Source organism: Vicia villosa, linkage group LG7, assembly GCF_029867415.1.
Source record: "Vicia villosa cultivar HV-30 ecotype Madison, WI linkage group LG7, Vvil1.0, whole genome shotgun sequence".
Lineage (NCBI taxonomy): Eukaryota > Viridiplantae > Streptophyta > Magnoliopsida > Fabales > Fabaceae > Vicia > Vicia villosa.
In genome coordinates, this window is record NC_081186.1 from 61545419 (window position 1) to 61559296 (window position 13878).

Here is a 13878-nt window from a genome sequence, read left to right on the forward strand (position 1 = left end):
CCCTAGAATACCACTGACGATAATTAAATTCTTAATACTCCATATATCTCAAAATAATTGATTTATTTATAATATGTCCTTATTTGATAATGACCAATATTTAATTATTTTTCATATATTCAATCATTTATTCATAACAATATCTTGTTAGGTACTAATACTATCATGTTGATTTTGGTTCTATTCTATCATTTAATCATAAGAATATCTTGTTATGTACTATCATGCTGATTTGGGTTCAAAAACAAAATCATAACAATAAGTCAATAACTATAAAGACCGCTTGCATTATTAAAGTGAAACAGCAAAGCAAAACAATACAAATAATAACATTGTAGAGCCCAAATTCAAAGACGACAACAACAAGAAAGCGATTTAACGTTTTGGAATTTTATGAAAATAAACTAAACACGTTTTCCAAATTCACAAATGACGAACCATAGAGTCCAGAAGCAGCATCTATCGCCAATTCTTTCAACCTCAATGCTTTCTCTTTCATCTCTTTACCCTTTTCTCCATCCATCAATTCTCTCACAAGTTCCTCAATCTTATCCCTCTTAGCATCTTCAATCTCCAAACCGATCCCCCATTCATGGCAACAAAATCTACAATTAGTTTGTTGTTCGGCGAAGAAAGGCCAACATATCATTGGAACACTACCACACACACTTTCCAAAGTTGAATTCCAACCACTATGTGTCAAAAACCCTCCAATTGATGAATGGCTCAAAACTTCTTCTTGTGGACACCAACTTGACATGAATCCTCTATGTTTCGTCTCTTCCAAAAACTCTCGTGGTAAAACAGCATTTTCACCAGTCACAAGATCTGGTCTTATAACCCACAAAAATGTTTTCTTGGTATTAGCGAGTCCCCAAGCAAATTCTACTAATTCGTCATTGGTCATTACAGTGACACTTCCAAAATTGACGTAAACAACAGTATTGGGTTCTTTGTTTTCTAGCCATTCTAAACACTCTCGTTCTTCTTTCCAAAGATTGGAACCAATTGAATTCAATTCATTATCTGTGACTTCTTTTAAAAGAAAATTTAATGGACCAATGGAATAGACCGGAGGTAAATTACTAATGGAAGAGAATGCTTGTAAAACGTCATGTTCTAGGGCATCAAAGGTGTTTAAAATGATTGCGGAAGCTTTTAGAGCTCTTTGGCATTCCCCTAATACAAAGTCAAGCATAACATCATTTGGGTTTGTAGTTCTTATGAAACTTGGAATGTCCTTTAGTCGTATTTCTTTTATACCTGGCACCCAATCAAGTATAGTATCCAAATACCCATTTGTCATATAACTTGAATCTACATATCAAAAACAAAAAAAAATATCATTATTTCCATGTAATATAACAATTCATATTTATAAAGCACAAACTCTTCCAATAGGCATGTCGTGGTGTTTGATATTTATACGTAGAGTTTTCAAATGGACCGGTCCAATTCGGTCCAGTAGGCCAAATCACATAAATGGGTTGAAATGGATCGACTTGATTACTTAATGGGCTATCAAAAATGAGTCTGTCCCGGTTTCTAATGGCCATGTTGTTTGATGGGCTAGCCTGACCTATATTTTAAAATTATAGTTTTTATTTTATAAAAAAGGATATAATTGACAAAAGATACATAAGATAAGTAAAGAGTAATCATAAATTTAGTTAAATGATGTTTAAAATATGGTTTAAATATACTTTTGGTGTATGTAAGTTAGCAAGTTTTTTATTTTCGTCCCTATAAGTTTTTTTTTTTGTTTGAGTCCCTATATCTTACTTTTTGCTTAAGGTTTAGTCTCTAAAGCCAAAATCCGCAGGAAAGTCTGCAGGTTTCCTGCGGATTTTCCTGCGAAATTTCCTGCGGATTTTGATGTTAGGGACTAAAACGAACGTGAAAGTGAAATATAGGGACTCAAGCAAAAAAAAAAACTTACAGGGACGAAAATAAAAAACTCGCTAACTTACAGGGACCAAAAGTGCATTTAAGCATTAAAATATTTATCAAATCAACATCCATTATCTTTAATACTCATTAAATTTTCTCTTCATCTCACAACCATTTCTTTGATCACATCATCTTGAAAAACATCTTCATTCTCTTTAACTTTTCTTTTCTCTTGAAAACACATATATGCAATCATATCTTAACTCAATCATTTTTCACAAAATTAAGTAAAATTATTTTATAATTTTTTAATGGATCAGTTCAAAGCCCGCTTGGCCAACCTGGTCCGACCCATAAAAAATATAAGTCTGGTGAATTGGGCCAAATTGAGTCCCGCACTAAAATATAGGGCTTATAAGCCGACTCGATGGTTCGAGTTCATTTTAACAGCTCTACATATATGACCTTTGTATAATACATGTCGAAAAAATCAATCATACAACACGTCAGACAATTCACATAAGTGTTTTTAGAAGAATTAATTCTTTTACTTTCTTATAACACACTTTATATATATTTTTTGGAGAAATAATACACACATCTTAAAAAAGTTTTAAACATATACTACTAAAGAATTAAATATTTTTTACTCTTTTAAAAATAAATAAATAAATAAAACTCATATACTATCATCATTTATGTAACAATCATCGGTGTCATATAATTTTGACATTATTCACGTTAGTGTATCTGTGTCATGCCTCAGCATCATTTATTTCAAAATATATGATTTTAGTCTTACATAATGGTAATTAATATTGTTTTCTTACTCAATTTAATTTACTGGCAAACTAAGGCGGGTTGCTAATGAGTTATCAATGAATAATCGGAAATCAATGAATATGTACCTTTAAGTGGTGTAAAGCCCTTTTCAATTAACATACGATATTGAAGGTAACCCATGAAGCCACAAGCACTAGTGGTCCAAAAAATCACGGCAGGGATACTAATTTCTTGAGCAGCTTCCAGAGCAAAACTCATTACTCCATCAGCAACCATGCAAGTAACAGGAGGGATGTCCACAGCATTATTGAGTCTAGATATAAGTTTTTTGAGGTGAGGTAAGCATGTTTTCCTAGTGGAGTCACACAAAGATGGAACATCCTGTGTGACATCTACATCGGTCTCAGGTAGACCATCAGGAATGGTTTCAAATCTGAAAGAGGGGAGTCCGTTAAGAGAATTAGGACCTCTAGATTTGAGAAGACGTTTGTGATTGTATTCAGTGTTAACAAAGGTGACATGAAAACCACCTTTGAAATGAAGAAGTTTTGCTAGTTTAAGCATAGGGTTTATATGACCTTGTGCTGGATATGGGATACACACAACATGAGGTTTATTATTTTTGCCTAAAGAATTCATTGTCTGTGATTACTTTTCTTCTCTTTCTTTGCTTGATGGTACTGTCATGTTATTTTCTCACACAAGCTTTTATAGATAAAATATTAGAGCACCACCAGCTTGTTTTTTAGACGTTCTGTCAATACAGTGGCTTCAGCAAACAAACGAACCAGACTGCGTAAAAGTCAAACATATAACTTACAAATAATTATGATAGTGCTATACAACTACTAATAAATTGACATTTCTCATATTAATATAAGAAATCTGTCAATTATTGAAGGTTTATTTAACGCACTTTCTATTCAATTCATTATTTTATAAATAAGTGTTAGAGAAAATTTGCACCACTACTATTTTCCGAAGAATTTATATGCCACCCCTCATTTTAAACATGTCACCCACCCCACCTCCATTTTGCATTATTCTCAAAATATTCTTGACACTATTAATTCAACATTTTTACTTTTTTTGAAAAAAATTATTGTTGGAGAAAATTATTCAAAAAGTAAATTTTCGGTACCTTTGAGCAAATTTCTAGTACCTTTTTTGTCTGATACCGGAAATTATTTGATTTTAACAAATTTCTGATAGTCGTATACCGGAAATTTCAAGTTTTCGGAGCGATTTACCGGAGATTTTAAAAAATAATTTTACAAAACTCATTATCCCATACCGGAAATTTCACAAATTTTCGGTAGAAAATCAACTACCAGAAATTCCAAAATTCCGGTGTGTACCAGAAATTTCTTTAAAACTTGAAATTTCCAATATGGCGGATGAAGTTTTGTATCTTTACGGTCTTGAACCGGCAGCTTCAACTTCTTCTACGAATTCATATAGTGATCTTACGCAGTACTTCACCACAGATACGATATGTTTAATTTACTTCATACACAGCTTCATTTTTTTTTGTTTTTATAAATTGATGCAGTTATCTAATTGTACATTTTTGTGATTATCAGATTTTTGAATAATGAGATAAGATTCTATAATGAGCACGTTCAATTGGTAAAAAATCATGGTATTGTTGTTGTTATTATCCGATTCGATTCTGCTAATGGAAAGCGAGAGAGGAAAGATGAGTTGATTATGGGCTGTGACAAAGGAGGAAATTACAAAAAGAAAAATGAAGTTGCGGTTCCTTCTGATGGCAATTCTACTATGAGTCTTAGATGTCCATTTAGGCTGAGATCTGTTCCGAGTGGTATTGGTTGGAAGGTGGTGGTTAAATGTGAGATGCATAATCATAGACTAGATAAGGATTTAGTAGATCATGACATCTTGGGCCGTCTAAAAGATGATGAAAGAAAGTTTATAGACTAGATAAGGATTTAGTAGGTCATGAAATTTTGGGCCGTCTAAAAGATGATGAAAGAAAGTTTGTGTATGACATGACAAAGTACAATATGACACCAAGGTACACCATGCCTACTTTGAAAGACAAAGACCCCGAAAATCTCACGAGTATTACCTAGATATACCGAGCTAGAGAAACATACATACTGGGCAAGAGAGGTGCACTGACAAAAATGAATGTTATTGAGCCTTATTCACCAAGATAAATGCATGTGTTGGTCTAGAAATAAGGAGAATTCAGATATTGTGGGTGACATCTTTTGGACACACCCTGACTCTGTCAAGTTGTTGAATATGTTTCCTCTGGTGTTGATTTTTGATTGTACGTACAAAACAAATAGGTAAGAATTTTAATTTTAATTGCTCCCATCTTAAAAATATGTTGAGTGAGTGAGTTGGCTGTTGAATGCGATTTTTAATTATGCAAGTATCGTTTACCACTGCTTGAGATTGTTGGTGTTACATCAACAAAATTGACGTTTTCAGTTGCTATTGTATATTTGGAACGTGAAAGGGATGAGAACTTCACATGGGCACTAGAGAAGCTTAAAGAGTTGTTCTATTCTGAGAAGTTCTTACCAGATGTCATGGTGACAGACCGGGAACTTGCATTAATGAATACCATTGATTCTGTGTATCCAAATGTGTCTTATTTGATGTGTACGTTTCATATTTCAAAAAACATGGGTTATCGTGTGCGTGTCAGCTTGCCAGTTACCAGATTCTAGGCATACCTATACCTTTGGAATCTATTCATGTGTTTTGGACGAAATTGCAAATTTCCGAATATGAGGTGAGTCCTGACGAGAGCAAGTGGGATTTAGAAAGAGGAATGCGAAGAGTTGAAGCGATAATTCAGTACTATGGATATTGTGGGTCAAAGGGCGTTGAAGAAATAACTTTTTGATCTTGCCTATCCATCCACATCTTCAATGTGTCCACAACTGGTGAAATACAAACCAAAGAGAGGAGTTAAGAAGAGTAGAAAAGGTAAGGAAAGTGATGTGCATCGTGATCCAAGTCAGTGGGAGTATGTTGACGCTTCGCAGGGGAGTTAGACTACAAAGAGATCATGCACTCAATCAAGTGGGAGTTAAAGGATAGAAAAATACTTAGAAAGGGGGGGGGTTTGAATAAGTGTAGCTTTAAAACTTGTAAGATAAAAACTATTTGCACAATGATTTTTATCCTGGTTCGTTGTTAACTAAACTACTCCAGTCCACCCCCTTGGAGTGATTTACCTCACCTGAGGATTTAATCCACTAATCACACGAGATTACAATGGTTTTCCACTTAGACAACTTCTAAGTCTTCTAGAGTATACTGATCACAACCTGATCACTCTAGGAACAATCTGCTTAGATACCCTCTAAGACTTTCTAGAGTATACTGATCAACAACCTGATCACTCTAGTTCTTACAACTTAATGTAAACAAATTCTAAGAGTTACAATGCTTCTTATAAAGCTATTATCACAACTGTGATTTTCTCTTAAGTTTAAGCTTAATCTCACTAATATATTACAACAGCAATGTAGTGAGGTTGAAGATGAAGTTTGAGAGCTTTAGAATAGAACAGCGTTTCAACGTTTTTGGATCGAGTGTTATGTTCAAAGTTCGTAACCTTGCTTCTCATCAGAACTTTATATTTATAGGCGTTTGAGAAGATGACCGTTGGGAGCATTTAATGCTTTGCGTGATCCGTACAGCATTGCATTTAATGTTTCACTCTTTTGTCAACTACCTCGAGCCTTGCTTTCGCTGTGTCTACTGACGTTGCCTTTAATAGCTTTCAACATTCCTTTTGTCATTCAGCGTAGCCTGCCAGCTAGTACTTGCTTCTGATATGATGTTTGTGTAAACATTGTTTGAATATCATCAGAGTCAAACAACTTGGTGCAGAGCATCTTCTTGTCTTCTGACCTTGAAGTGCTTCTGAGCGTGATACCATGAGAACTTCAGTGCTTTTGCTTCTGATCTCAAGTCCTTCTGATGCTTCCATATACCATGTTCTGATTCTGCTTGACCATCTTCTGATGTCTTGCCAAACCATGTTCTGATGTTGCATGCTGAACCTTCTGAGTCAGTGCTTCTTGCGCTGATTTTGTGCATACTCTTTATATAATTCCTGAAATGGAAATTGCATAGTATTAGAGTACCACATTATCTCATACAAAATTCATATACATTGTTATCATCAAAACTAAGAATATTGATCAGAATAAATCTTGTTCTAACAATCTCCCCCTTTTTGATGATGACAAAAACATATATAAATGATATGAATTTGCGATCATAATATCAGACGGCTAAAGACAATTACACAGCTATAGCATAAGCATATAAACATAGTGTGTGAATATGTCTCCCCCTGAGATTAACAATCTCCCCCTGAGATAAATAATCTCCCCCTGAAATAAATACTGGAAGAAATTTATAATAAAAGGACTTCCCTGAGTATTTTCCATTTCAGTTGAGACGATCACATATGCTTAGATCTTCAGAACATTCATAGCTTCTGCTTCTTGCTTCCATAGGACAACTTCAGAGCTTGAATTTCTTCTTGGATCACTTCATGCTAGATTGTATCAGAACATTGTTGAATGTACCAGAGCATCTCTACATTCTGAAATGTTACAAAACAAGCTATACGACAAAAGTCAGAGCATGAATGAATCAGAACATAAAATATGTATCAGAACATATAATATGTATCAGAGCATAAACAATAATGTTTCAGAGCATATTTAGAACAAAAACATGCATCAGAACATTTAAGGAATAAGAATGAGTTAGAGCATATTCTATCATCAGAATATCATAACATTCTTCCTTCTTGCTTCTGATCTTGAAGCTTCATAGCACTCAGCTTGCTTCAGATTCCATGAGCATGTTCTTTACAGAATTGCTTTTCCCCATGGTTTTGCTTCTCATGTTGAGCTTTTAAGAAGATCTTCACTTCCTGCAAAACACTCAAAGACACAGAACTTGCAATTTCTTGTTAGAAATGTGGAGACTTTCTCCCACTGATAATATAAATCAGATCATTTATCACATTTTCTCCATCTTTTTGTCATAACATCAAAAACTCAAAAGATTCAGATGAAAAACAAAACAATATGAGAGAAAAGAAGGATAATTTTCATTGATAGCAAAAAGAGAATTATCCGAGAGTACAAGGAAGATGCATAGAAGACAGATGCAAGAAACAAGGAAAAACTACTAAGACACAAAAGGACTAAGACGACCCTAGCTTAGACATAATCTTGGCCAGCATGTCATGAATCCCAGCATTGCTCTCAGTCTGCCTCTCCATGAAAGAGCGGAACTCAGCATTGGTGTCCTCTTGCTTGTTCATACGAGAAGCTAGCTCAGCTTGGTTCTTCTGAATAACCTCTAGAGTCTTCACCAGAAGAGATGGTTCACCAGAAGAAGCTTCACAACTTCTGTTCAGAGGGACAGCATTCTGAACTGCAGCTTCCATTGTAAGATCATCATCTTGATTTTCCTCAACAGGAATAGACTCAGCAAGATGATTTTCAGCATCATCTTCTCCCATATCACCATCTTCTTCATACTCAGGAGCAGGAAGATCAGAATCTCCATTCTCAAGAGCTTGAAGAATGGCAGCAAGATTCCTTGGGGCAAAAGGACCTTCAACTTCTGGTGGGTCAACAACTTCTGGAATGACCAAATTGGGGTCTTCCTCAGAAGGATTTTCCCTCAGAAAGTCAAACAAGGACTTGAAGTCTCCAGTCAAAATTGGATACCTAGGTCTCCAGACCATAATATCTCTGCAAGGATTGTCCAGCAACTCATCAACAAACATCTTCTCCTCAAGAACTCTCCTGTTTCTGATGGGATGATAATAGACATCATTATCAACTTCAAGAAGATATCCAGCATAACCAGGAGTAGCAACCACTAGTCTCTTCTGAACAACCATAGCTCCCACCTGAAAATCTTGGCGAAAGCTTCTCCAGAGGTTTCTAGTAGAAACATCATCAAGGTCATTGAAGAAGGCATCTTGCAAGAGATCCAGCCTACTAATAACTTCTTGTCTGAACAACTCCAGGTAGATATGAGGTTCAGGTTCAGGAGGATTGAAAGTGAATATGTAGTCAGGGTAGAGAAGGCAATATGGGTTGGATTTTCTGGTAGGAAAGGGATGGGATAGAGAAGGTGGAGTTGCTGTGGTTGAAGAGGATGGAATATCTGTGGAGATGGTTGATGAGGATGGTATATCAGTGGGTGTGGGAGGATAGACATTTAGTGGAGTGGGGTTCAAAACAGGTGTAGAAAGAGATGGTTGAGGAGGATTTGGAATGGTGAAGGTGGTGTGAGGTTCAGAAGGAGAAGGTTGGATAGAAGATTGAGGTTCAGAAGGAGGTGGTTGATATACTTGCCTGGAGAAATTACCCGTTCTTATTGCTTGAAAAGAATCTACTTTAAGAGGGTCATAAGTAACCTTCTGCTTCTTAGCTTCCTCAGCAGCTTCTTCTGCAACCTTTCTCTTTAGCCTTGCTTCTTGCTTCTTCTGATCCTTCTTCTGAAGGTCAGCTTTAGAAGAAAGCACTCTTCCACGGATCCATGCAGGATCAACAGAAGATTGAGTTCTTATAGAAGCTTCCAAATACTACTTAACAACCTTGTGAAGTTCTGCTTGGAACAAGGTAGCAAAGCCTTCAACTGGAATTCTTCTGGTCAGAATATCTGGGAAGACAAAAGGAACAAAAGTTATCTCCTTGATAAGTTCCATTCTTAGCAGATCAAAACCATTGAAGATATGACCCTGAGTGACTCTAAAGAATTTAGACGTCCCAATAGTCTTTAGAGAGTCCATCAAATCACTTTCTATCAGAATGTATGAAATCATTTTGGCGTAAGGAATAGCCTTTCTTTGAAGATGAGGATACTTCTCACGTTCTTCATCTCTTGACTCTTCAATAGCCATCTTCAGATTCTGAAAGAGAATGCTGGAGAAGTTGAGTTCAATTCTTCTTCCAATGCAGAAGAGAGTATATTTGTGATCAGGACTGATGTAAGAGGAGGAGAACGATTTTCTTCTGTGATGGAGAGAACCCAGAATAATCTCAGCCCTAACTTGGTAGAACACCCTCAATGTACCAGTTTTATGAGATTCAATACCGGTAGCAAACGATATTTGTTTTTCAACTTGTAGCCAACTAACTCTGGCATGAAGAAGACCAGTGCATCCTTCTTCATCATCCAAGTTGTACAGCTTCTTGATCAACTTCTCAGTTATCACAACTTCATGCCCTAACACGAAGGAGATGATAGCAGTTGGAGTAACGGTTGCATGAGCCCAGAAATCTTTCACAAGAGCCGGATAAATTGGTCCAACCAATCTATCAAGATAGTTTGACCATCCTTGTGCCATAATCTTTGCATCAGGTTTGAAACCATATGCTTTCAGATTCTCAAAATCCACCGAGGACTCACAAAGAACTTCCATTTCGGATGGAGGAATGGAACAGGTCTTCAATGGAGCATACCTATGCTTGCTGAAAACCAGTTGAGTGGAAGACATTTCTTCTGCTTGGTTTGAGGAACTTGATGAAGGATTCATGATGATATGTGAAGTTTCAGACACAAACTAGGGTTTATGCGATGAATGCAAAAAGAGAGAGACGAATGAAGAGAGAGAGTGAAAAAGATGAAATGAAGATGAAAGGGAGTATATAAAAGGTTTGAAAGAAAAAAAATAATAACTGCAAAATGGTTTAAGTGAAATGATTACAGAAAAACATGACATCAATTTGCATTTAATGAGATATGACGTTAGGAGAGATAAAGTGACAAAATGAAATGATTTGCACAGTTACCTAGGGCGGCGTCTCCTCTACTGCACGCATGCTTGTCCAGAAATAGTAAACACGTGTTCATTTTCTGGAAAACTGGTGACAGCTGTTTTACTTTAAAAGAGATTCTGAATCAACTTAGACAATGAAGCGTTAGTAATAACATAATCAGAACTTCTAATTGTGAACCACTTTGGCATGAATCTTGATGGATTGCCGTACATTCACTTGAAACAGAATCAAGATTTCTCTCAAACAACCTTAACCCTCATGGGATATCATTGGGATCCAATTAGGAAAACCTATTATCTCATTCAAAAAGGATCGGGAAAAGTCATCTACAATTACGATGATCCTACGGAATTTGGTCATATTCCTGAGAATGAAGAAGAAGGCAATGATCATGAAATTGCCAATGATAAGGATCACAACATGGAAGATGCAGCAAATGATATGGATTCAAATTGGCAATATGTACCTCCTCAAGAGGAAGAAATTCCTTGGGGATACACTGCTCCACCTCCTCCTGATCAATCCAACATAGTATCTATGATTGAAGCTATGCAACTTCAACAACAGCAGAACTTTGAAACACAGCAGCTTCAGTTCCAAACCATGCAGCAGCTTCAACAAGATAGGTATGATGAACAACAACGTCAATATCAATCGCTATATAGTTTGGTTCAAGACCACAAAAGCGATTTTGAGACTTTTGTCTCCAACTCTACTCTAAGACAGAATCAGTTTGAGGAAACGGCATTGCATCGTCATGCAAACATGAGTCAAAGCTTCAACACTCTTAACATGTCTGTGTTGGATCTGTTGGAACAAGTTGAAGAAGATCGACCTCACACATTTCAAAGAGGAAGAGGAAGAAGGGGCAGGCGTTAGGATGGATTCCTCATCATATCATCATTTCATTGCATTTCATTTCATTAAGCATTATGTTAAAATTCTATATGATGTAGTACTTTTTGTGTTGTTTTCTATAAATCTCTTGGACTACTATGTATGTTGTGGTGTTTCCTTAAAACATGTTTGGCTATTAGTGGTTCACTATCTACATGTTATCTATCACTATGAATGCCGGTATTTTCTTTATATTTCTCTTGTTACTCTTCTATTCTGTTTCTTTGTTCCTCTTTTTGATGTTGTCAAAGGGGGAGATAGATGCAATAAATGCTGAGTGTACGGGGGAGTTTTGTGAAGAGATTGCTTGGTTGAGAGATAGATGCTGGATGTACGGGGGAGCCTTGTTGAGTCTTTATCACGTACTACCAAAGTTTTGACTATTGGTTTGCCATCATCAAAAAGGGGGAGTATGTGAATACAAGATTACACTCAAAGATGTTTTTGATTCATGGCAAACTCAATAAGCATACAAGCAACAAGGTGGAAGCAGAAAACTCAAAGAAAAGCAAGCATTGATCACTCATGACAGAACAAGTTGATCTACTATGCATATAGGTCGACTCAACACAAGCCAAACAAGAAAAATGCAGAAAAGCAGCAGTTAGGTCGACCTACCATCAACCCAGGTCGACCTAAAATGGAGAAAAATCCATATACTTCTGCTAGGTCGACTCGCACATCATCTAGGTCGACCTAAATTGATGAAAATTACATACCAGTCTGCTAGGTCGACCTACACAACAACTAGGTCGACCTAATCTGAGAAAATGTCCCCATAATGCATTTGAAGAGGATTCTGGTCGACCTACTCCGTTAACAGGTCGACCTAACTGGGAGCAAAATGCTGCATGTTCTGCTAGGTCGACCTAAGCACTAAAAGAGGTCGACCTAACTGATCAAGAAAGTCAGAAATTCTGTTTCTCTCATCTCCAACTGTTAAGCTATCATATATATTGTCCAAGGTTCATTATTACAACAACACCAACGACTGAAAGATACACAAACGCTTCTCATCTTCGTTCTTCATCATCTCCAACACAATTACACATAATCATTCTTGCGTTGCGGGTTAGTGATGAGTTCGATAACGTCCATGGAACGGAATTGAAGATTCCTAGTGGGTGAAGGTTTGTGGGGTTTGTTGGTGAATAAAATCTGCGGGTTTTGTCCTCCACGACGGGTGGTTCTTGGGGGTTTTTATCAAGAGGCGTTCATTGAGGATTCGGCTGAGTGTAACGATTGAGGAACGGGGAGTTCAAGGAATCAAGACACTGCAGAAGGGAATCAAAGTGAAGCTCTTGGATAACCTTGATCTGACTCAAGATTAAGGGGGAAGAAGATTCAAAGGATCGACATAATTGGTTTATCGTTTATCGCTTTGTTATCTTCTTTGTATATACTACTTTCAACATTAATGAAAGATTACCCAATTTCAATTTGGAATTGGGGGCAGACATAGTCGTAGCGAGGACGATCGACGAACTGCCTAAACAAATATCGTGTTCTTGTCGCTTTTACTTTCTCATTTACGTTCTGTTCATATTTGGTTATAATAGCAAATTGATCAACGATTCGAGTGTTAAGATTGTGAATTAAGAACATCTGGACAGCTATTGTCAATGGTCCCTTTCAAATCACCATGACAAATGCAGCTGGTGCAGTTGTTCCAAAACCAGAAAATACTTGGGATGCCGAAGATGAAAAGAGATATGGATACGATTGGAAAGCGAGAAACATTCTAATCTCAGCTCTAGGAGTTGATGAATACTATCGCGTTTCCCATTGTAGATCAGCTAAAGCTATGTGGGACACATTGCAAGTTGCCCACGAGGGAACGGATGATGTCGAACTAGCTAGGATCAATACGTTAACTCAAGAGTTCGAACTCTTCCACATGGAAGATGGTGAATCCATCGAAAACATGCAGAAGAGATTCGTTCACCTGACAAATCGGTTAAATTCTCTTGATAGACCTGTTTCCAATGCAGTTGCTACTAACAAAATCTTAAGATGCTTGAACAGGGAATGGCAACCCAAGGTTACAGCAATAAAGGAAGCAAATGATCTAAACACCTTAGACATTACCACTCTTTTTGGTAAACTAGAGGAACATGAACAACACCTTAAATGTCTTGACATGCATGAGAAAAGAGCAAAGAAAGAAAAGAACATGGAGAAAGAGGTAGAGAAGAAGTCAATAGTTCTAAAAGCTTCAAGCTCCAAGACCTCAAGACAAGAGCCAAAGGATAGTGACACAAATGATGACGAAGACTCCGATGATGAGGAAATGGGACTGTTTGTGCGAAGATACAACAAATATCTAAAGAAAAATGGAGCAAAACATTCTGACAAAGGCTTGATCAACTATAGAAAGCAATCAAATAAGTTCAAACAAGATGACGACAACAAAGGAAAAATCAAAGGTATTTGCTTCAATTGTGGGAAAGCCGGTCACTACAAACCGGATTGTCCATACCTTAAGAAAGAAAAGGAG

The 13878-nt window shown here is 36.7% G+C and overlaps 1 protein-coding gene across 1 annotated transcript; it reads right to left on the minus strand.

Moving 5' to 3' along the window:
* Positions 1–267: 267 nt before the first annotated feature.
* On the minus strand, positions 268–3429 carry LOC131620634 (7-deoxyloganetin glucosyltransferase-like). Its single transcript, XM_058891766.1, has 2 exons — positions 2799–3429; positions 268–1317 (listed from the first exon to the last, which is right to left on the minus strand). Exons 1-2 carry the CDS (start codon positions 3310–3312, stop codon positions 392–394), a joined length of 1440 nt encoding a protein of 479 aa, XP_058747749.1. The 5' UTR covers positions 3313–3429; the 3' UTR covers positions 268–391.
* Positions 3430–13878: the final 10449 nt, after the last annotated feature.

Bases quoted from the DNA above. Each gene is read 5' to 3' on its own strand.
- LOC131620634 (XM_058891766.1), bottom strand. From the start codon at position 3,312: ATGAATTCTTTAGGCAAAAATAATAAACCTCATGTTGTGTGTATCCCA. The intron at 1,318-2,798 runs GTACATATTCAT...TTTGATATGTAG, and splicing joins GGGCTTTACACCACTTAAAG to ATTCAAGTTATATGACAAAT.